This window comes from Delphinus delphis, chromosome 1 (genome assembly GCF_949987515.2).
Source record: "Delphinus delphis chromosome 1, mDelDel1.2, whole genome shotgun sequence".
NCBI classification, from domain to species: Eukaryota; Metazoa; Chordata; class Mammalia; order Artiodactyla; family Delphinidae; genus Delphinus; species Delphinus delphis.
This window is the reverse complement of record NC_082683.1, coordinates 21601124-21624259: the sequence shown is the minus strand read 5'-3', so window position 1 is coordinate 21624259 and position 23136 is coordinate 21601124. Positions and strand designations below refer to the sequence as shown.

General features: G+C 51.5%; 2 protein-coding genes across 3 annotated transcripts; both read right to left on the bottom strand.

Annotated features, from left to right (window-relative positions):
* Positions 1–408: 408 nt before the first annotated feature.
* Positions 409–9576, bottom strand: XKR8 (XK related 8). The gene is made up of 3 exons (XM_060017186.1): positions 9135–9576; positions 6882–7078; positions 409–4121 (listed from the first exon to the last, which is right to left on the bottom strand). Exons 1-3 carry the CDS (start codon positions 9425–9427, stop codon positions 3412–3414), a joined length of 1200 nt encoding a protein of 399 aa, XP_059873169.1. The 5' UTR covers positions 9428–9576; the 3' UTR covers positions 409–3411.
* Positions 9577–10129: 553 nt separating this feature from the next.
* Positions 10130–15469, bottom strand: SMPDL3B (sphingomyelin phosphodiesterase acid like 3B). 2 transcript variants are annotated; one of them, XM_060002575.1, is made up of 5 exons: positions 15379–15469; positions 14507–14679; positions 13190–13370; positions 12977–13110; positions 10130–10702 (listed from the first exon to the last, which is right to left on the bottom strand). In XM_060002575.1, the coding sequence occupies exons 2-5, from the start codon at positions 14576–14578 to the stop codon at positions 10337–10339; spliced, it is 753 nt and encodes a 250-aa protein (XP_059858558.1). In that variant the 5' UTR covers positions 14579–14679; positions 15379–15469; the 3' UTR covers positions 10130–10336. The 2 variants fall into 2 exon arrangements, with proteins under 2 accessions (XP_059858558.1, XP_069396325.1); XM_069540224.1 differs by lacking the exon at positions 15379–15469 and having other exon boundaries at positions 12977–13370; positions 14507–14651.
* Positions 15470–23136: the final 7667 nt, after the last annotated feature.

Below are 23136 nucleotides of genomic sequence, written 5' to 3'. Positions count from 1 at the left end.
GGGAACTATCTTATAAACTTGAAAAAATAAAGTTTTTATTTTCTATATGGTTTGCTCCTGTGTCTTTTCTGAGTAGGATCAGCCCAGTTGCCCAGCTGAGTAGGCTTCTAAGTAGGGCTTCATAAAAAATCAGAAGAGCTCATTAGAAAGATGCCACCCTTTCAGTAACTGAGTCATTAATTTCACCAAAAGAAACAAACAAATAAAACTAACCACTTGGTATAAATAAATGAGAAAATAAAGTAAATATTTTAAAATAATTTGCAAGGGAAAGTTTATTTCTTAATTGTTTCTAAAATACATCACTTTTCAAAGTTTAGGACTGGAACGCCAAGAGATTTCATTTGCTGTCAAATGTGCTGAAATTTAATTATTAAAAAAATCAATACCTTGCTGTGCTGAGCTGAAAATGCAAAAGCAATAAAACTGACAAATTGATACCAAACTGTTTGATCTGGCTTGTTTTCATGTTACATCAACTACTTTTTTCTCTTTTCATTTATTTAGATTTGAGTCTGACTGTTCATTGGTCTGGAAAACAGTCAGGAATCCTTTTGCCTTTTTTTCCAACGGAGATTAGAATTGGGTTCTAGCTTCCAAGTACCTTACATGTCAGACTATAAGATGTATTTTTCCCCAAATTAATTCCCCCCAGAAAAGAGGGGGTTGTCTTGTATTCTGAGGCATTAAATCTTTGCATCAAAAGATGCACATTTTGAGCCACAATATAGTTGAAGCAAACTTGTTAATCGGTCAGAAGTACAGGTATCAGAGTGTTATTAGTTTTTAAGCCCAAAGAGTAGACATCTCCATCTCCCCCTCCCATAGGTATAACGTCTGCACGTTTCTCAAGAACCTTTCCGGTGGCAGGTTAAAATGAGCAAATCAAGAGCTTTTTTATTCTTCAAAAACAAGTTTCTTGACAATGGAAAATCTTCAAAGGAAATTTCTAATTACAAGTAACATCACTGTCATCTTTTTTAAATTCTTGATTCTGTAAACTTTATTTACAAATGAAACGACCACTAAATTCCACAGCTTTTTAAATTACATACCTGTTACCCTTCTTTGACAATTTCATCTAGAGAATACAGATGAGAGCTTAGCCAAAAAATTAAACATCTCTTTGGATTTTCTCAGGGGAAATAGCCTGAGACACTACACTGCATCATCTGTTTGGGCATGGATGGCATCTCCCCAGAGCCTAGTCTTCTCCACATATGACAGGAAGAAGTAGAGAAAAGTCAATGTAGCAAGTTTTGTTTTGTTTTGTTTTAATTGAAGTATAGTTGAGAGCAAGTATTTGTTTTAGTGAACCCCTTAGAAGCTATGTTTGAGGCTAGGTTGGACACTAAGCCCAGGGATTTATAAAGGCCAAGCCTGCTCTCTGAGGTCTCAACCCTTGATATTCCCTATGAGTTGAGAAAGATAATGATTTCACTTTTGTGTGTGTGCAAATGTGTGTTTATAGTCAATTAAAAAAATGATCCTTTTTCTGAGGTTATATGTCCTTTCATAAGACAAGATAATAGATGGTGGTAGTTTTTATGCCCTTTTTCATTAAAGTTAACTTGGCAACCATGTTGGCCATTATATTGGTTCATGAAATTCAGAAGTCTGAAAATCATTGGACTAAGTGATCCTGGAGATCCTTTCTACCTCTACCATTCTGTGTATGTAAAAAGCACCAGCATCATCTTCCCAGAGTTCCTCCCTGCTCCCAACCTTCATCTCTGTGTCAGCCTTGGCTCCAGGCCAGTATAACTGCTACAAGCCCTCCTTCATCCAGTCACTGCTGACTTGGTGTCTGGAATAAAGCACATCTGCGTGGCTGTCATCCTCACCTCCTTTAGGGCGTATATCAGTTTCTCAGGGAGGCCTTCCCGGCCATTCTATATAAAATTGTAACTCCTACCTACAACACACACGCACTCTCCCTACCTTATTTTTCTTTTAGCACTTAACACTATCTGATACATTCTTTCACTTATTCTGTTTACTGTGTCTCCACTAGATGAATGAATGAATAACAGACTCTCCTGGATCCCGTCCCAGTGGTGATGAACCTTTCCTTCTGTCTCCAGTGCCCTTTCCCTGCTCCTTCTTTCTCCAAACCACAGACTTCCCCAACACCACTGCCCACATCCACATCCCCTGTCATCACTGCATCGCTCCCAGTGACCTCCCAGCAAAAAGACCTTTCTTCACCTGCGCTCGCGTATTCACTTCCTGATACCAAAGGTGTACCTACTCCCGCCAGGCCCAGCAGCAGAGCCGGCTAAGAGCACAAGCTAGAGTCAGCCCAGATCTGGGTTCTGATGCCCACCTGAGCGGTCAACACCACACTGGCTCACCAGCTCCTGACGCTTAGAAAACAAGGTTAAGAAGTCTTGCCTAAGCCAGCCCTCTTCTCTGGTCCCAGGGCCTTTACCGACTTTGAGAGGAGGACTTTGCGTCCCTGACCCCTTTTTTCCAGGCAGCTTTGAACTTGGTGGCAGATTTAATGACACAACTAGGCTAGGGGATTTCATGAGGTTTTAATAATAATCTAATAATACTGTTCAACAAAGACAACACACGTGTCTCTCGCTTACAGAGACGCAGATACACACACCTCTTCCACCCACACAGACTGAGGTAGAAAGTACACTGCCTGAAGCACAAAAACATACTCAGCGGGCCGAGCCACGGCCCAGACCGCAGGTTCACAAGGCACTTGATTGAAAGGTCGCCCCTTGAGAGCAGAGGCAGAGGCCGGGCCAGCTGCACTAAGGCCTTGGAGGGGCTGACAGGGCTGACAGGCAGTCAGGCATCCCTGGCTTCCAGCCTGAGAGCCTGTTCTGGAGTATCTGGAGAGGGTAAGGGGTGAAGCTGGAATGGCAGCTGATCTGCCAAGGCTAGAATGATGCTTCTGGCACGTAAAAGGCCCTCGGTAAACATTTGCTAAATGAATTGAATGACTGGGGTGGGGCAGGGGAGGAAGAATTCCAGAGAACACATCCTGGAGGTCCTGGGGCCTTCCAGCCCAGGACAGGGGAACCAAGGGTGGGACAACAGCTCCACCAATTATTTTAGAGGTAGCCAGGGAGGTAAAAATACCAACACTGGGATGCTTTGGGGTTATACTTGTTTGGGGGGAAGGGAAGAGGCGGTCTCTTCTTTCCTCCCAAAGTGTTTCATACATAATTGGGGCCCTGGACCCTCCAGGGCCCAGCCCTTCTCATCTTGTTCTCCTCCTTGAGGGCAGGCCTCTGTCTTACTCAACTCTGGTCTCCAGCGCCTGGCACAGATCAGGCATCGAGCGCTCGTTGAGTGAATCAAGGCCCACAGCAGCATAAGCAGCTTATCTTCTACATTCTACCAACTGATTCCATCTGGCCTTCAGTCCCCTTGGCTGGGCCTGACCCTGCCTCAAAGGACACCATTCACCTCTCCCTTCCATGGCAAAGCAGCCTCATCCCTACCTTTGGGGAAAAAGTTCTTAGCCAAACGGGCCATGCGCCTGTTCTGAGGCAGCTGACGCCCCTCGAGGGAGTGCAGACCCCGGGTCCCGTCCACCTGGTCAGGCTCCCAGCGGCAGCTGGGGTGCAGCCAGCGGTAGTAGACCAGCCGCAGAGCCAGCCCCAGGAGGAAGCAGGCGCCGGCCGCAGGCAGCAGCCTCTGCAGCAGGCAACCGCTGGGCAGCCAGGTGCTCTGAGTCACCCAAGCGACCACCAGCAGAAGGCTATCATTCAGGAGGAACGCCAGGTGGATGGTAGCACGGCCTCGGGTTCGGCCCTCAGCCACGTTGAACCAGGAGAAATAAAGGATGGTGGCCACCATCGCCCGGTACAGCCACTCGGAGCAGGGATCTGGCATAAAGTCCGTGCCCTGAAGCCACACCCAGAACAGCAACACCAGCCACAGGCCCAAGAAGTGCAGGGCCACACAGCGGGGGAAGAGGGCCGAGAACAGGGCCACGACCAGGACTCGGGGCCACAGCAGCAGCAGGTTCCACAGGAAGTAGATCACGGAGGCACCCAGCCCCAGGAGGGGCTTGGAGGGGAGGCAGGTGCGCAGGGCCCGGTGGTAGTCAAGCAGTGCCCACGAGATACCCACAAAGGACGTGCAGATGCTGACCCCTACGAAGAGGAAGAGGAGACAGGTGAGCCCTGCGGGCAGCCTGCAGGCACTCCCCAGAGGCCACGGGCACTGCGAAGGCCTCGTAGCTACGCTGACGTGGGTATTACGGACCCCAATTTGTTGAAAACTACAGCTGGAGACCAGCAAGTTCACACAACCCCAAACAGAGCTAGGATCCATATGGAGTCTGCCCTTCACCGCAAACCTTTCCTTTTCAGGTGCTACCACGGTTATATTTTTCACGGATGAGAAGGTGTGTGACTTATACACTCTCATCGGCACCCCTGTCACCCAGCATCTGGCACCCCTGGGCCTTGGCCACACCCTGAGCATCTTCTAGGGCCCTGTACCCCTTCCTTTCCCGGAAGAGCCCACGCCTTTCTTGGATCTGAAAATCAGCAGTCCAGTTCCCCCTTCTTAGTCTCAGAAAGGGAAGCAGGAAATCCCATGGGGTGGCGACAGGCCTCTAGCTGAAGCTGCCTTCCGGGGCCAAAAGGGATGTCCCTGTTATATGGGTGGTTCAGCCTCTACTCCCTTCCACCCTCAGACTGGGCCCCGGTTTTGATTTTCCAAGACTCGAAGTGTACAGTGGGGATCCTATCCCACCTCCTAGGTGCCCATCCTGGACTAGAAGCACCAGGCCCTCCAACGAGGGCTGGAAGCATCTCTAGACTGCTTCCTCCCCGCCCCCTCCCTATTGCATTCAGTCAACAGATGTTCGCTGGGGACCTGCTACGGGTCAGGAACCCACTCCCAGCCTGGAATCAGATCTGTGGCCTTTGTAACCACCCCACACTCAGGGTCTCGTCAGGGCTGATGCTCCTCCAGTTTGCCAGCGTGCCGCATTCTCTGACCTGACAAGCGGTGCCCTTGGTATTCGGTGGACCCACGCCCTGGTTCCCCTGGCCTACTCCTCCTTACCCTGCAAGTTCTGGCTTCATTATCCCCTATAGTCACCCATCTGGACCCCACCCCACCCCACTCCGCTGTGCGGCTCCTATAGCACCCCATTCCTCTCTGGAGTCTTATCACACAGTAATTATTTCCTTATCTCTGAGCTCCTTCAGGGTAGGAAACAGATTCTGCTCCCCAGGGATCCCCCAGAAGCTGGCATATAACAGCAGCTGAATACATGTTTGCTAAACAAAAGTTGGGGAAAACCTGTCTCTTCCCTCAATCCCCCATCCCCACTCCCTCCATACACAGCGTAGACTGTCCCCATTTAGCCCTGGTCCTAGACACCCACTGCCTCCAAAGAGACAAACAAAAAACACAGTCATCCCTCAGTATCCACAGGGGATTGGTTCCCAAAATCCGCGGATGCTCAAGTCCCTAATATAACATGGCATAAGAGTCAGCCCTCTGAATCTGTGGATGCCGGACTCACAGACAGAGGCCCGACGGTACGCGCACAGTGAGTGCTGTGTGTCCCAGGGCAAATCGCTTCACCTTTCGGCATCTCTTTCCTCTTGTGTAAAATGGAGATAAATACAGCACCAAACTAGAGGCGCTATGAATGTGAGCCATGATGACAATAAAGCACTTTCCTCAGTGCTGGCTGATAGCAGGCGCTCAATCGTGATGGCCGCTATTACTGGTTTTTGTTTTGTTTTTCAATTAATACTGCAGCCTCAGATTAGCAAACTGAAAGGGCCCTTGGAGACGGAGTCCAACGCCCCAGCTTGTACAGCTGTGGAAACCGAGGCCAGAGAGGGGATCTCCAAGTCCCGCAGAGAGTGGAGGCAGAGCTGGGACTGGCTCCTTGGGAGGCTGTGCCTGGTACGGCAGCAGGTGTGCGAGGGCTGAGGAGGAGAAGGGGAAGCCTAGACCCTGAATCAGATGTGAGCTGGAGTCCTAACTTGGCTGCCAGCTGGCCTGTGACCTTGGGCAACTTCCCTGAAAGCCCTCCCAAAGCTTCTCTTTGCACAAACCTCTCCTGTGTTTTACGGGGCCACCCGCCTCTTCCTTTTCAGATCACTCCACATGCTTTCCTGTAACTACCTGCTTTACAGTCTATGGTCCCGACAGGCCAGGGGCTGTGTCCATCTCCTTATTCACTGTGGTGTTCCTAACACAGGGACAGGCACAAAGGTGCTCGATCAAAACAAAGGCACGGGGCTTCGCTGGTAGCGCAGCGGTTGAGAGTCCGCCTGCCGATGCAGGGGACACGGGTTCGTGCCCCGGTCTGGGAAGATCCCACATGCCGCGGAGCGGCTGCGCCCGTGAGCCATGGCCGCTGAGTCTGCACGTCCGGAGCCTGTGCTTTGCAACGGGAGAGGCCACAACAGTGAGAGGCCCGCGTACCGAAAAAAAAAAAAAAAAGGCACTCTGCATGTACAAAGGCGCTCAGGAATTTATCTATTAATCAACAAATTGCTTATTAGGCATCAGGTACCCTACACACTTCACCTGTTGTCTCCAAAATTGTAAAAATTACACTTAAGACTTATTATGCACTAGGCACGAGGCTTTATAGGCATCACTTCACTTAAACCTTCCATTAACCTTATGAGGTAGGATCATTTATGACATCCATTTATTTGTCCAGATGAGAACAAACTGATAGCTCAGAGAGGTGGGGTCCTTTGTCCAAACTCAAGGCTAGAGCATAACTTTGGATTTGAACACAGACCTGCCTGACTAAAGGACATTCTCCTATTTTCTAAGCAGCCTTTATAAAAGAGTGAAAACCTTTCTGACATTTGTGGGCAACTTTCCCAAGGTGTAAAAGGGGGGCTGGCCGAGGGCCTGACACTCACACTGGTAGTACTCGGCGCTGCCGCTCTGCAGCATGATGGCCAGCACCAGTGTGAGCTGCGGTGTCATCTCCAGGAAGGTCTCAAAGAGCCGCAGCATGCTGATGTCCAGGGAGAGGAAGTCGGCATAGGCCAAGTCGAACTGGGTAGGCACCTCCTGCCGCCACACCAGCAGCCCCTGCCGCAGCCCCTGCACGCACCTAGGCAGTACACACGATGCCCCAAGGGGCCCAGTTAGCATCCTGTGGCATTCCTCTTTCCCTACCCATCGAGTGCATGCAGACAGGCTCAAATCCTAGCTCGTCACATACATGCTATAAGGCCTTGGGCAAGCGACTTACCTCACTGAACTTGTTTCTTCATCTGTGAAGTGGGGATAAATACAACAGCTATTACTTCTGCGGTAGCCACCATACCAAGCTCCTCACAAACCTTGTCCCTTTTACTCCTTTACAATATCCCCATTTTACAGATGGGGAAACAGGACCAAAGAGCAAATGAGCAGTGGAAACAGGATTTGGACCCAAAGCTGTTTGAATTTGAAAGGTGTACTGGGAAATTGCCTAAAGTGAGCATTCTCAAATTTTAGCAAGTGTAAGAATTTCTTAGGATCCTGTGGGGAAGGAAGCCATTGAGAGCTTCTGAGCACAGGCAAGACAGGTCCTACTGTGCTACAGAGAGAGCACCCAGGGATCCATTTAACAGGCCTGCCCAGAGTGATGGGAACAGACGGGGCAGAGTTAAGGGAGTCCAGAGGTTGGACAGACAGGCCTGAGAGATCCACTGGCATGAGGGGGCAGTGGAGGATGGACCAAGATCTCCCCCCGCCCAGAACTGACCTCAGTTGGCTATTGGAAGGTGAGGCCATTCACTCATTGCAAGTTCATTCATCAGATGTTTACTGTCACTTCCCCTGGATGAACTTGACAACACACTCAGGGAGCAGGCCCGAGTTCGGGGCGGGGGGAGGTCCCCCAGTGCCCTGGCAGAGGCCTCAGCCTAGTCACAGGCAGGAACAGAGACACCGTTTTCTCAACCAAAGCTCAGTACAGTCTGTCTGACTCATGCTCAGCAGAAACAGAAGATACATAATGTAATTATAGATTCAGGGCTCACTGCGGGCTGCCAGGACTGCAATAACTGTGCCCCTTCGTGTTCACCCAAGGTGTTATTGATGCCTGGACAGTCCCTCAGGCAACACTGCAACATTCAAAGCTCCTCTCGCCCACTCCTCGAGACTCAAGGCAAGATCTGGAGAGAATCTGTAAACATGGATTCAAGAGCAGATCCTGGCTCCGTCCATCCCATGCCAACCCAGACCACATCATGTCCTGACTTCACATGACTCCGACCCCTTCGTTTCAGTTTCCCCATCTCTAGAGGGCCCCCGCCCGAGCCCAACCCTACATGGCTCCAGGGACATGGATGTGTCAGACCCCACCTTTGCCCTCTTGCTTGGTCTGGGAGTGAGGGGGTGGGGTGGGGAGCAAGTGTTCAGGGAGAATACAACTGGGAAAGACAGGGTGGGAGGCACTGGCCATGAGGGAACAAGCGCTGCTCTGGGGGTCAGGGCTGCTGCAACTCCAGGGTGACCCAGCTGATCATGAAGCTAGCTGACACATGCTGCCTGCCTACTCTGCACCAGGGCAATTTACAGGTCTCATTCCATTTAATCCTTACACTGTGAGCCTCTGGAACAATGAGTAAACTGAGACCCAGAGGGGTCAAGTGAATTGCCCAAGGCTCCACCCACAGCTAAAAGCAACGCGAGGTCTGTTGCCACCAGGCACTGTGCGGGGCACTTCCCTCTCTGCCCTTCACCACAGGCCTGCCAGCCACACCTATCTCGAGATCACTACCTCCTTTAACAGAGGAGGAAACTGAGGCTCAGAGAAAGGCAGGAATAAAGCCACACAGGTGGTAAAGCCAGGATTGGATCCCAAAGGGTCCAACTCCAAGTCATGTGCCTCCCTTCCCTCTCTGGGCCTCAGTTTCTTCAGCTGTGCCAGGAAGGGTGCTGTTCATGAGCTCTGAGGGCTGCCAGCCGGATTTCTCCCTCATCAGGGATCAGGAGCTCACCTGTAGGGGGAGGCGCCCGCTAAACTACAAGGGGCTTAGTTTCCTCCTCAGGGTCTCAGTCCTCTCCTCTCCGCCCCCGTCGCGGGGTCAGGGCTCTCACCTGCGCTACCAGCCCAGCTTCAGGAGGTGACGTTGACTTCCGTTCCCCCTCCCTCTCCCGGAGGGCAGGGCGCTCACCTGTATAGGTAGCCCAGCTGCAGGACATGCAACAGCGCCAGGCAGTGGCCCGGGGGCTTCGGCGCGTGCGGGCTGGAGAGGTCGGCGCGCAGCCAGACCCAGCTGAAGAGCTGCAGCGCGACTGAGGAGAGGCCCAACAGCGCCAGCACTAGCGCGGCCCACAGGTAGCGACCGCTGAGCACATACTGGCTCGCGGCCCACAGGTCGGCGCCCAGGTCGATCAGGAAGGCGAGGGTGCCCAATACGCCCAGGACCAGGTCCCAGAAGAGAGCGGCGCGTGGCGACCAGGGCATGACCCGCCAGCCTCTGCCCCTCTTTCTCTTCTGGGCTCGGACCCACCCTCCCGGCCCAGGGTCGCCCTCCCTGCCCAGGGTCGCGGTGGCAGGAAGGAGGCGGACACAGCCCTCGGGGCCGCCCAGGACTCGGGCTGCGGGGCGGGACTTCCCCGTCCCGCCCTGTCCGGGGAGGAGCAAGGTCCGTAGACCCCGCGGTTGGGGTATCAGCGGTGCCACAGATCCCTGGCCCTGCCGCCTGCCTAGGCATCCCCGCACTCTCACCCCAGCCCCGCTGAGCCCTGAGGGCCCCGAGGACCGCTAGGCCCGAAGACGGACCGTCCGAGGCGCAATGCCCTTAGCTTAGGAGGCTTCTAATCGCCTTGTTTTACATTTGAGGCTCCTGGAGACCCAAAACGGCGAATCTGGCCCGGAGATTAGCGCCCAGGCTAGAACTGCGATGTCTCACGTCTGCATTGTTGCAAAACAAAACAACAGAACGCCAAGGCCCGTTCCGATCCCTGACTGAGGGACTTTGCTAAGTTTGCCTCCGAGTCCGGGCCGTGTGCCAGGGGAGACAGAGGGCACTGGATCAACCAGGCGCATCTTCCTGGCAGCTCATTTTACTCGGATTATCCGAATAGGAGGAGGGGGATTCAATAAGTGGGCAAGGGAGTTACTTTAAACATGATTTACAAATTAATAACAGAACATGCACGACGAGCATTGTGTTTGGGATAAAACATGAAACTTGAAAGAAATGTGCTTCTGGTGGGGCCCTTGGGGCTTCATTTCCTGATCGGCTGTCCCGTCCCAGTTCATTCTGCGGAGGCCGGGGAAAGGGTGGAAAGTCCAGCTCTCGGGGGTGATGCTCTCCCCATTTTACCAGGAGGAAGGCGAGCCAAGCCAATCAGCGGGCGGCGCCCAAGGTCACGGCACAAGCAGCGTGCGCAGGCCCAGCAGCGCCAACAGCAGGAGTGCGAGGCGGGGCGCGGGCGCGACGCCGGGGGCGCGCAGGCAGGCGGCATACCCGTCGAAGGCCACTTCGCGCAGCGCGCACACGTGCTCAGTTTGGCAGGCCTCGTCGCAGGCCAGCGTGTCGTAACTGACCGAGTTGTAGACGTAGTAGCGCTGCAGCGCGTCCTGGTCGCTGGCGATGCGGCCCAGCGCCGCGTGCATAGAGCGGGCGCCTGCGTCGGGCACGCCGTAGGCCCTGGTCACCCGGTACTCGAGCTTCCAGCGCGGTGCCCCCAGCGCGTTCGCCTGGCTCAGGTTCAAGAAGTAGGTCTCCATGTCCTGCAGAGGGGGCGCGCGAGGCGGCCCGGCTGTGAGCAGCTGTCCGCTTCCGCCCCCAATCCTCCACCTTGCATTTGCCCCCAGATTCTAATAGCTATAATCCTGACCGCTCTTAGTTATTGAGCATTTACTAGTTGCCGGGTATGCTTGGCAGACATCCTCTGATTGAATCTGATGAGGTAACTGTGCTTATTGTCCCCATTTCACAGATGAGGAAACTGAGTCCTAAAGAGGTTAATTCCCTTGGCCAGGGTCCCACAGGTGGCTGAGGCAGGATTGGAACCCAGCTTGTTTACCCCATAGCCTGTGCATTTTCTGTTCTAGCAAGCTCCCGGGTACGCAGAAGATTGTCAGTAAATATTTGCAGAAAGACTGGATAAAATGCAATATAAAAGCAGTGGGGTGGAGTGCCTGGCTGAATTGTGCTTTGAAGGGGGCTTGGGCTACACCCAAGAACCTGAGTACTCAGGTGCATTTTCAGGACTAGAATCTGGAAGGGTTTATCTGTGCAACACTTTCCACCTAAATTTGCAGATCTGCTTTAGGTCAGGAGAGGTGGGGTAAGAGGAGCTGCCGTGGATGGATGGCAATCTCTTGCTAGGCACCTTACATTATTTCATTTAGTCTTCCCCGAACCCTGTGGTCTGAGTGCCCGTGTGGACAATGGACCACACTCTTAAAAATCCTCAGACCTCTTCTCCATATACATTCACTCTAGAGTCGAGGACCCAGGTTAACTCATGCAGTCCCTGGTTTTAAATGTCCTTTCTCAACACCCAGATTAAATCTCTGTACCCACCACTTTCTGGAACTCCAACATGAATACACAGCTGCCTCTTCCCTCAGCATTTTCACCTGGATGCCACTTAGACATCCCAAAGTTAACAGGAAAGCCAGGCTTCTGGTCTTCCTCCAAAATCTGCTTCTCCTGCAGTGAGCCCGTTTCGGTAAATGGCAACCTCATCCTTCCAGGTGCTCTGGCCAAAGCCTTGGAGCCCTCGTTGCCTCCTCGCATTCTCTTCCACCCTTCATCCAATCCACCAGCAAATCCTGTCTGCTCTGCCTTCAAAATACATCCAGGATCTGGCTCTCCTCACCACCCACGGGTGCCACCCTGGCCCACACCACCATCACCTCTCAGTGGCTGTGGTCACCTCCTAACTGATCCCCCTGTGTCTGCCCTTGCCCCCTACAGCCTGTTCTCCACCCAGCAGAATGGTGGTTTTCTAAAATTCCAGAGTCGTCCTCATGGCCTACATTACCTGACGCCCCATCCGCTCGCGACCTCTGCCATGGCCTCGTGGGCCTCCGTGCTCCTCCCCTAACACACCAAGCACATTCCCACCCTGGGCCCCTGGCGTGCTCTTCCTGCCCCGTCCGCAGACACTCCCACGGCTCACTCCCTGAAGTTACTCAGAATTCAAATGTCACCCTATCAGTGACACTTCCCTGCCCCATCTAACACCACACACATATACATGTACCCCGTAAGTGTCACCACCTGCCTCCTCACCCTGTTTTCTTTTCTCCTTAGCACTTATTTCATGCCACACTTAACTTTATGTGTTTGTTTATTGTCTGTCAGCTCCAGGAGAGCAGTGACTTTTGTTTGCTTATGTATCTCCTGAGCTTAGCACGGGGCCTGGCACATGACAGAGGCTTAACACGTTCTGTTGAATACATTAAGGAATAATATTTCTTTGTCATTTCAGTAATCACAAGCACATCCCAGGAGGTGTGGGATTGCTCATTGAGTTAGGGGCCTGCTTAGCTGCAGCATAGTCAGTGTAGAGAAGACCTGGCAGTGGGCCTGAGGTCACACTGTGAGAGACCTTGAATACCAGGCCAAGGAGAGTCACACTGTGAGAGACCTTGAATACCAGGCCAAAGAGATCCAACTTATCTTGGGAGCACTGGGGAGCCACTGAAGGTTTTTGAGCAGGAAAGAGACAAGAAGTGCTTTAAAAAGATTAATCCCCCCCTTAGCTGTACCAGATGAGCTACAGCAGGGCAGTGCTGGAGGCGGGGAGAACAAGTAGGGGGCCTTGACAATGATCCAGGGCAAAGGGCAATTTGGAGAATTGACCTGACTTGGTGGCAGGATTTGGAGGTAGAGCCAGGGTTCTTCTGATCCTGAGCTCTAAAAGGGTGGAAGTAACTTGACCTTCCTGAGTCTCAGGGGTCAGTAGAGGGTGGATCAGCTAGGGAAGGCAGTGGTGTTATCAGGTCCCTCCTCCCTCCTCCTCTGGCCCCAGCAGACCCAAGGCTCCTGACCTGCAGGCTCAGTGTGTCTCGGTCGTATTCAAACAGCCGGATGGCTGGATTGTTGGCTCCGTTGGCCACTCCAGGTAACGTGGTTTTCCATGGGGTGACCCCAGGTGTAAGGAACATGACACTGATGGGGACACCTTTCAAGAGAGAGTGGAGCTGAGAGGCTGGCGAGGGAAAGAGGGCGTTGGTCTGGCCGTGGCCCTCCAGGTTGGGTACCTGCATCATCATAGAACATCCGAAAGCTGTCGGTGTGGTGGTGCCCGAAGAACTGCCCTGCAATGACTCGATGATGCTTCCGGACCACTTTAAGGTACTGCTGGTTGGGGCCCTCCCGGAACCACGCTTTGTTCCGCGTCTTCTCAAAGAACCCAGGGGGCACATGGCCGATAATGTACACCTACGAGGAAGGGGTGCCCAGCAGGGGCTCAGAGACCCCTTCCACAACGCTTCATCTCTACCTCTCACAACCTGCCCGTCTCCCCAGAGGCAAGCAGATGGGCTCAAAGGTACCTTCTCCCCCACCCCTCTCCCAGGTGATCCGGCATCTCCCTGTACCCAGAAATGAATGTGCCACATGCTTCCCTCCCGCTGTGCCTTTACCCATCCTATGCCTGCCACCTGGAGCGCCCTTCTCATTTTCACTTCTGTAAACGCTACTCATGCTTCAAAACCCAGCTCAAAGGATACGTCCTCCTGAAACGTGTCTGATCCTTCAGAGACAAGTCTTCTCTTCTTGGAGCGCTCAGGCACTGTAACCAAACCTTCCTTGCATGGTTGTGTAGCATATGCTGTGTGGTAATGTGTGTTCACGTCTTACATTCCTCGAGTCTCTCAGCTAACAATGCCTGTGCCCTTGCTCCCCGTTGCAAGAGGTAGAATGGGGGGCGGGGGCAGTGGTAGGAAGGGCAGTTAAGAGCATGAGCTTTGGAGCCAAGCTGCAGCTGGACACCAGCTGTGTGTCACCTCTCTGAGCTTCAGTTTTCTCATCGGGAAGGACACCTGACTGGTGGAGATATGAGAGTTAAATGAGACCATCCACGTAAAGCACTTAGCAACGTATCTGATGCATCGTGAGGGCGAAAGCACTGGCCATGAGATCCTGCTGGGATGCGCTGGTCAGAGCAGGGACTCAGGCAAATGAGACACAGGGTCAGTCATCGGGGACCTGCTAGCCCAGCAGACTAGACGGACACACCTCAAGGGCAGGGCATCCCCTTGAGGTCTAGCCCATGGTGTGGCTGCAGCTGTGCTGGCCTTGGATTCTGGAGACTGGGGTTCTAGTCTAGACCCCACCACTTATTGTGTGACTTGAGACTGTCACTGCCCACCAGGAGCCTCACATCTACAATGGACTCCAGGGTCCCAGCCTCACAGGCTGTTGTGAGGATGGAAGCAGCCCTCTCAGGTGCCAAGCTGATGAAGGACCCTCTGGGATGTGGGCATCTCAAGTGAGTGGGTGAGTCTGTGCTAAAGTGGGGGACTTGTACGGGAAGAGACCCCAGGGAGGGAAGAGGAGGAGTGGGGAGCCCTTACCATTTCCCCAGCTCGGGACGCATTGGTCAGCACATCGTCCAGCCACTGGAACTGCTGGCCAGGGTCGGCCATGCCGGCCGTCTGCTCGTTGTTGCTATAGTACAGATTGGTGTTGAGGACCACGATTCGCCCAGCCGCACTTGGCCCCGGCAGTTTCTCAGAATAGAAGGCACCTAGGACATCACAGCCAGGAGGAATCTGAAAGGGTCTCCAGCCTCCGAACAGACACACCTCGGTCCCCCTCCACTTCACTCCCCCACCTCCTCCTTCCCTTGCGTCCTCCCTTCCCATCTTTCCCATAGGAGTGGCATCGTGGGTAAGACCAAAGGCTCTGGAGCCAGGCTGCCTGGGTTCAAGTCCTGGCTCTATCACTTCTAGCTGTACAACTTGGGAAAGTTCCTTAACCTCTCTATGCCTCAGTTTCCTCCTCCGTATAATGGGAATAACATGGAGGTGTGTTTGCCCCTCCAGATCCACTGTCAACCCTTCTCCACTCAGCTCTCTGCCCCAGGAGCTGTGGGTTAAATCCATGGGCTTCTGTGCTGTGAGCTTCTGGTTGGGTTTGACCAGTGGGGAGCCCCAACAGCAAGGGACTGAGGAAAGGAAGGAGAGGAGGTCAGGTCACTTTGCGATACTGTGTCTCCAAACCAGTGATTCTCAATCTGGTGATTTTGTCCCCAAGGGAACACTTGGCAATGTCCAAAGACATTTTTGGTTTTCACACCTGGAGGTGTTACTAGCAACTAGTGGATAGAGGCCAGGGATGCGCACCCTACAATGTACAAGACAGCCCCCCAACAAAGAATTATCCAGCCCCAAATGTCAACAGTGGCAAGAGAAACCTGGCCTGAACTGAAGGCCACTGCCCCTACCTGGGATTGTTGTAAGGAGTCTAGCAGTGTGCTGAGGGCAGTTCTGGGCACACAGGAAATGCTCAGTGAATATTCTCTTATGATCCTCACTAGTGCTGTAGAGTTAAGAACATGGGCGTTGGAATCAGCCCTGGATCCTACTTCCAAGTCTGCCTCCTCTAAGCTGGGTGACCTTGGCCAAGTGACTTGGTATGTTCAAGCCTCAGTCTCCTTATCTGTAAAATGGGGATAAAATCAGTCCCTATTTCATGGGGATGTTGTGAAGATGAAATTAGATCAGACCTTGGCATAAAGTGCTCCTTACAGTAGCAAATGGTGTTAGTACCTTCTTTGAAGAGAGCGAAGGATTCGTAACTGAGCCAGGGTCGCCACAGCTCTGCTACCCGATTGTAGATATTGTTGCTTCCAGCCGGGAACTGGTTTTTGGGGTGAAAGTCATGATTTCCCAAAGCTGCATAGACTTTAGTATCTGGGAGGAAAAAGAAATATATAAGAATATATATGCAAAAGTGCTTAGTGGAGTTAGTTTCAGCCACTGGCTATCAGAGCTAATAGGGAAGAGCTATAGCACAGATAAGGAAAAATACAGCCAAGCAGAAAACCACATTACAGAATCTGGCAGAACTTGGCTCAGATCTGGGAAGGAAGAGCAGTGAGTTCTCTAACTCCATTCCCAGCAGAAAGTTCCGTGGTCAGAAATGAAGCATGAGATGAGGAGGAGAAAGCTAGATCCAAATAACCTTTAGATCCGTGATCAGCCACTTGGTCATTTAGTGTGCCTTGTTCTTGTCAATTCCAGATCCATCTTACTGTCAGGGAAGGGGTCTGCTGCACCCTGGAAGGCCTTGGGAGTTTCACTCATTCATGAATCAACAAATATTTATTGAGCACCTAGTACGTGCAAACGTGTAGACCTGGGCCCCCAGGCCCAGGCCCAGAGGCCTGGCAGTGCAATAGGGTTGATAGGCATTGAGTAATGGCTGTCACAAAAAGGGAAGAGCCACTTGCTGTGGGAGTGTATAACAGGGGTGGGAGTGGGGGTCAGGAGAGCCTCCCTGAGGATGTGGCCTGTGAATGAACCCAGGAGGGAGAGGGGAGCCTGTCAGACTCATTTCTTCCTTGTGAGTAGCCTCACTCCTGCTTTTATTTTATATCTGTGTCTGGCATGTAGTAGTTGCTCAATAAATATTTGAGAGTAAACAAAAACTCCTCTGAGCTCAAGGCAGGGCCTTGCCCTTATATGAGCTTGGCTTACCCCAGGGAGTGAACTTGAACCAATGAGGAAGCCTGGCGCCTCCAATTCCTACTTGAAAAAATGATTCTAACAAACCCTTTACCCTGTATAGCCTACAAGAGCTGGAAATGCTAAGCTCTGCCAAAGGAGGAGGCCGTAGAATTCCCATGAGGAATTATTCACAAAGCCAGAAGTCATGGCTGTGACTGCCTGAAAGAAAACCTCACCTCTCTAACATAGATGGAGGCAGCCATAAGAATTCATTTAAGGACTTCCCTGGTGGCACAGTGGTTAAGAATCCGCCTGCCAATGCAGGGGACATGGGTTCAAGCCCTTGTCTGGGAAGATCCCACATGCCGCGGAGCAACTAGGCCCGTGCACAACTACTGAGCCTGCACTCTAGAGCCCACAAGCCACAACTACTGAGCCTGCATGCCTAGAGCCTGTGCTCTGCAACAAGAGAAGCCACCGCAATGAGAAGCCTGCGCACTGCCATGAGCCCCACCCCCTCACTGCAACTAGAGAAAGCCTGCGCGCAGCAACGAAGACCCAATGCAGCCAAAAATGAATAAATAAACAACAGAATTAAATACAGCTCTGATATTTATTTAAAAAAAAAAAAGAATTCATTTAAGAGAAAACACAAATCCCTAGCATCCCAAAGGCAGATGAGAAGGGAGGTTATCTCTCCCGGTTTATAAGCAGATAAGGTGGGAGGTGCCCAGAGACATAAGGGAAGCCATTTTTGGCCTAAGCCATTTTGGGATCTGAGCCTGGCTACAATGCTTGCCCTTGAACAGATCTCAGTAACAATGATCTTAAGGGAACAAAACAACAAACTACTGTTATCAGGCAAGAGAAGTAACAAGGGCAAAGATAATAAATCAGTTGTAAAGACTCCCAGTTCTGTTTCAATGGTCAAGATTAGCCTGAAGCACTGTCTTGAGCTGTTTGGCAGAATTTAAACCCCCTCAACCATGAGATCAACTGGAACCTAAGGAATGATGATACTGACCTTTGCTGACCCTTGTGACTTCAATCAACTAAAGCTCGGACTCTGTCAACCTTTGCCCCAATTCTAAGTTGCATTCTCCTGCTCAAGCCCCTTCATGAATATGCATATATTCTTAGCTTAAAGCTTCCCCAGTTTTGCTGTTCAAGGACACACTGATTTGGAAAGATCCCTGGTTTTCTCCTTACTTGTTGCAAGTAATCAATCCTTCCTTCTCCTGATCTTTGGCTTGGTTGTGTCTTTTGGCTTGACACCCACCAAGAGGCAAACCCAGTTTTGGGGTAACAGGTTTTTGCCACTTCCATGTGTCGGGCACTGTTAGAAGATCCTTACAAGCCTAAGCTCCATGAGGGCATGACCTGGCATCTTGTTCACGGCCACATCCCCTACCCCTAGCGTGCTGTCTCACCTGTAGAGGACACTCAAGTATTTGTTGACTGACGAAATGAATGTATGGATTACCTTATTTAATCCTCATAACAACCCTTTGGTCAGGTACCATTATTTTCCTCATTTTGCACAGGGAGAACACTGAGTGTCCAGAGGATGGCCCAGCTAGAGCGTGGCAGGACCTGAATTGGGACCTAGACCAGTTTGCCTTGCACACCTGTGTTTACCATCGGTGGAAAGACAGGGACCAGTGTTCACAGTGACTCTGATGGGGGGGACACAGGTGCACGTGGCAGGAAGAACTCATGACATGGAACCAAAAGTTCAAATTTCAGTCCCTTCCTCTTCTCCAACAAGTTGCTTCAGCTTATTTATCTCTATGATAGGGAGTGTTCTGCTTGACCTGTGTTGCTACCATTCTCAAATAAGATAATGCCTCATTTCACCTCTTCCAATGTGTTCATATTTTAACATCTCTATAAGTGGGATATGTCTTACCATTGAGGCCATGAGAAAGTTCTGTGTCATACTTTAATGGACAGCAATTTTTTTTTCTTTTTTTTCTTTTGGCCACGCCATGCAACTTAAAGGATCTTAGTTCTCCAACCAGGGATTGAACCCGCGCCCCCTGCAGTGAAAAGTCTGAGTCCTAACCACTGGACCACCAGGGAATTCCCCGGAGAGCATTTTTTTTCTTAGCAATACATAAAATAATGAAACATCTTACAGCCAATGGTATCTTGGATTTAGGAAATTCAATAAATGTGCAAGCATGTTATAAACTGTAAAATCTTATTTACACTTGTATGTTAAGTCATAGTAATAAAGCATTTTCTTATCCATTATTTCACTTTTATTCCTGAAGCCCCATGTGGAGCAGAGAAAAGAGTGCTCAGTGTTGGATCTGAGTTTGAATCCCTCCCTAGGAACTGACTAGCTTTGAGCCATAGGTTCCTTATCTATACACTGGGGGTAATGATACCTATTGTTGCCATGGGGGAGAGTGTCCTGGTTTGAACCTAGTAGCGACTTCTGCTGGAAGAAGAACTAGCCCAAGCATATCTGGGTTGGGTTGAGTTACATAGACTAGAGGCATCAAGGCAACTTCTTTGCACAAACTGATTTACGTTGAGGGAAGGAGGTGTCAGAAATGAGGTTGCCTCGGGGACAGATGTGGGATGGTAACAGCAGCTCGGGGGGCCCTCCTGGAGTGGCAGTAGGAGTGATAGGTAAGAGATGTCCTCAAACCAGGATCTGCATCCTCAACCTTGCCTGTTTCCTTACCCCAAGGCTCACATTTGTCATCAGTAAAAACGTGAGACAGCTCCACTCTCCATGCGTCTCCTGAGTCTCGTTCCTGACAGCGAATGAGCTGAGGCATATAATATTCTTAGAGGAGTGCCTGACACTTAGCCCTTGATACATGGATACATATAGTGGTTCTTGCCGCTGCTATTACTTATTTTTATTATCATTATTTCATATCTGGGTCCTGGGGACCCATGACCAAGACCTTTAGAGGAAGCAGCTGTGCTGGAACCCAAAGGAGATTGGGGGATGGGGGGGGATCCTAGGAGTCTGCTTTCACAGGTGTCCAGCTGGCGGGCTGAGAGCCTGATTCAGCCCCCAGGACCTTGTGTTTGGCACAGTCTGATTAAAGCCATTTTCAAGGGCCATTAGATGGAGCACCCAGGCTACGTTCTCCCTGTCAAGTCCCGTGGGGCTGCTATATAATCACTCAGAGTCCTGGCCTGCTCTCCCACGCTCTGAAGGCCTTGGATTGCACCACGAAACAGCACTTTGGCTGGAAATCAGCATCTCCCCAAAGTCCCAGCAGCTGGGACGGTTTAAAGGCAGTAGATAGCAATTCCAGAGCCACAGCAGGACGCAAGGGCTGTGTGTGAGCACACGTGAGACTCACCCAGGGAAGATGCCTAAATATAACAGTAAATGCCTTAAGAAGGGGCTGTGAGTCTGGTGTTAAACTGTCAGGACAGAAGCCAGTGAAATGTCAGGCATTTCCATTATTAAAAAAGAAACAACAGGCTCAAAATGGAGTTACTTGTGCTAAGTCCCAGGTCAGCAAACCAAGTTAGGTATTAACCAAGTTAATACCTAACCTAACTGAAGTTTCAGCCTCTCCCAAGAATGTGACCTTTAAACAGTCAATCTGGAATTACCTGGTCAGCACTAGTGAGGAAATCTGCCTGATAGACACCACCACTTCCCCTAAATGAAGGTAACCTTGCCTGAAACAATCCACTTTTTGCTAGAATCTTCCTTTTTCCACCGCCTTCTGTTTATAAAACCTTCCATTCGTACAGCTCCTTGGAGTGCCTTTCTTTTTTTTTTTTCTTTTTTTTCTTTTTGGCCACACTGCACAGGATGCGGAATCTTAGTTCCCCGACCAGGGATCGAACCCACGCCCCATGCAGTGGAAGCGCAGAGTCTTAACCACTGGACCGCCAGGGAAGTTCCTGGAGCTCCTTTCTATTTGCTAGATGGGATGTTGCCTGATTCGTGATTGTTGAATACAGCCAAATAGATCTTCAGATTTACTCAGTTGAATTTGGTTTTTTAACACCATTAACAGGATTCTATGTGTATCCACAGGCCGACAAACTCTCATGTTCCTTACAGGGTTGTTGGAAGGTAAGACACAATCGCTGTGAAGTGCCTGGCCCGGGACTTGGCCAGCAGCCATCGTTGTCCACGGGTGAAGGTCGTTCCTCTGCATCTTGCTGCCATTGTCGTCCCACTGTGCCAGGCACCGCCTGGGCATCAGGGAGTGCTGTGGGGACCTGGGGCACAGTCTTACCTGGAAAGGCCTCTCTGATGAGCTTGGTCAGGTTCTCCACAATTTGCAGCACGGCCTCCTCTCCCAGGTTCTCGTTGGGCACGTGGGGCGTGTCATCGCTGCAAAACACCGCCGGGCAGCTCGGGAAGTGGCACAAGGAAAAGAAGGGACGGCTCTACCACAAGAAAAGAGACTGGAGAACTGAGCCTCAGACATCTACTGAAGGGGAATGACCGGGCTGGAGTTGGGAGTCACGTGGGACAAAGTCCAAACCCAGGCTCTGCCATTGACCGGCTGTGAGTCCCTGGGCTGGTTGTTTAACCTCTCTGAGCTTCTATTAGCTCATCTATAAAATAGGGACAATAATGGTATCTACACACAGAGTATTTATGGGACTTCAATAAAGGGGGAAAAACATATATATAAAGTGTAGTAGCTGCTAGGTTGCAGTTAACATGGTCTTGAGAGGGAAGCTCTGGGTTTCCAGTCTCATCTGCAAGCCCCTGGGGAGCTTGGGATGAAGAAGCCATGTCTGAGTTCTGAGCTTCCCCAAGGCTTCAGAATATAGAATTCAGATCTACTCTGGTAGGTCGAGGACCTACCCCAGGACCATTTAATCCCCCACGTTTGACAGACCTAAATTCCTGGATCAACCTTAGAAAGATGCAGCAAGGTGGGGGATGAAGTGGGCAAGGAGGTTTGCGGGGTGCTAAGAGCCCTCACAGCTAAAGCCTGAGGACTCTGCTGGACCGACGGGGCGAGGCAGCTGCTGCCCAGAGACTCCCCAGGGAAGTTAATTAGCTGAATCGCCCTGAGACCGCTACTGGCAGCCCACACTGGCTCACTTTGTGCTGGGTACTTTCTGTGTATTGTACCCTTATCCACTAATTTGTTCTTCATAATAACCCTACAACATAGGTTCTATTGTTAGTGCCATTTGACAGACAAAGGAGCCAAGGCACAGAAAGGTGAAGGATCCTGCCTAATGTGTACACCTAGACAGTGGTGGAGTCAGAGTTTGAACCAGTCAGCCTGGCTCCAGAGTCTGTGCTCACATCCATTACATCCTACTGTGACTCTGATTCCCTCATTAGGGCAGTAAGAGGGGCCTTTTAGCCCCGTCCTCCCTGGGGACAGGCCAGGAATACAAAGATAGAACAAAATTCCTTTTTTTTTCTAGTTTGGAGCATTTAATTCTGTGTGATAGAAAACATATCCAATTTCTACAGGTTATCCCTCAGGGGACTGCAATTCTCCCGGAGAGGTCCAATTTCTTAGAAATTGAAGAATTATGAAGGGTCCTAGAGGTCATCTTGTCCAATGCCATACACCTCTGCAAGTCCCAGAGATTTCCCAGAAAAATCATGCTTCTGTTAAAGGGTCATCAATTTCCCAGAGGGATCAAATCTTTTAGAATGTTACGCATTTCTCCAAGGGCCCCTCCTCAGACAGCAGGAGGCCAGGGTCGTGGCCTAAATCTCACTCTCTCCTTAGATGGATTCCTGAGCCCAGGGAAGCCAGAGCTGCCCAGGCCTCTCCTGAGACACTGTCACGTTTCTTAAGTGTCCAGCCTTGCCCCTCCCCCTGCTGACCACATAGTCCATCTGAGGGTCATTCCGATCGCTCCCATGTCACACTGAGGGACAGCTGGGGACGCCATGGGTTTGATCCCGCCTTCCCTACAGAAGTGTCCGTAGAGGCTGGAGGAGGACACAAGCAGCCCGAGCTCCTGCCAGCGCTCCTCACCCGCTCCCTGGTTCACCGCTTCCTGCAGGAAGTCCTCCCCAATCCCGCCAGAGGGAGTCAGGTGCCCTGGGAAGCTCCCGCATCCACCCGGTGACCCTCTCTCGTCGCTGGGATATAACTGTCAGTGGCCTTGTCTGTGTCGCCCGGGAGACCACGAGCTCCCTGAAGGAGGGTCCAGGTCCCTATCACCTCTGTTCCCCCCGTCTCCTGGGGGTGAGCACAAGACAGGCTGACCTACCAAGGGAGGGAGGGAAGGAGCGAATGAGTGAAGGAAGGACCTCGAGTGCTGAGGGAACTCAGAGGACTTCCAGCAGCATTCATAGATGAGCAGCAGGAATGGCATCTCTGTGGCTGAGCTGAAATCACCCCTCAAGCTCTCTCCGCACAGAGTAGCACTCTGACCAGTGAGGATCCCCAGGGCCAGGCAGCCGGGGTTGGCCTGCAGCTGACCAGGACATTTGGTCCCAATGCTGGCTCACCTTCAGCCCTTCTACCTTCTCCCCTCCCTGTATTTGGACCTCTGGGGCTTGCAGTCCCCAAACCCCGCTGGGAGTGGCACCAGTGTTCAGCGACCCCCAC

Bases quoted from the DNA above. Each gene is read 5' to 3' on its own strand.
- SMPDL3B (XM_069540224.1), bottom strand. From the start codon at position 14,529: ATGCGTCCCGAGCTGGGGAAATG. The intron at 13,371-14,506 runs GTAAGGGCTCCC...CCTTCCTCGTAG, and splicing joins CGTCCCGAGCTGGGGAAATG to GTGTACATTATCGGCCATGT. The intron at 10,703-12,976 runs GTCAGGAGCCTT...CCCCCTCTGCAG, and splicing joins GAGACACACTGAGCCTGCAG to GACATGGAGACCTACTTCTT.
- XKR8 (XM_060017186.1), bottom strand. From the start codon at position 9,427: ATGCCCTGGTCGCCACGCGCCGCTCTCTTCTGGGACCTGGTCCTGGGC. The intron at 7,079-9,134 runs GTGAGCGCCCTG...TGTACTGCCTAG, and splicing joins CAGCTGGGCTACCTATACAG to GTGCGTGCAGGGGCTGCGGC. The intron at 4,122-6,881 runs GTGAGTGTCAGG...TCCTCTTCGTAG, and splicing joins CAGCGCCGAGTACTACCAGT to GGGTCAGCATCTGCACGTCC.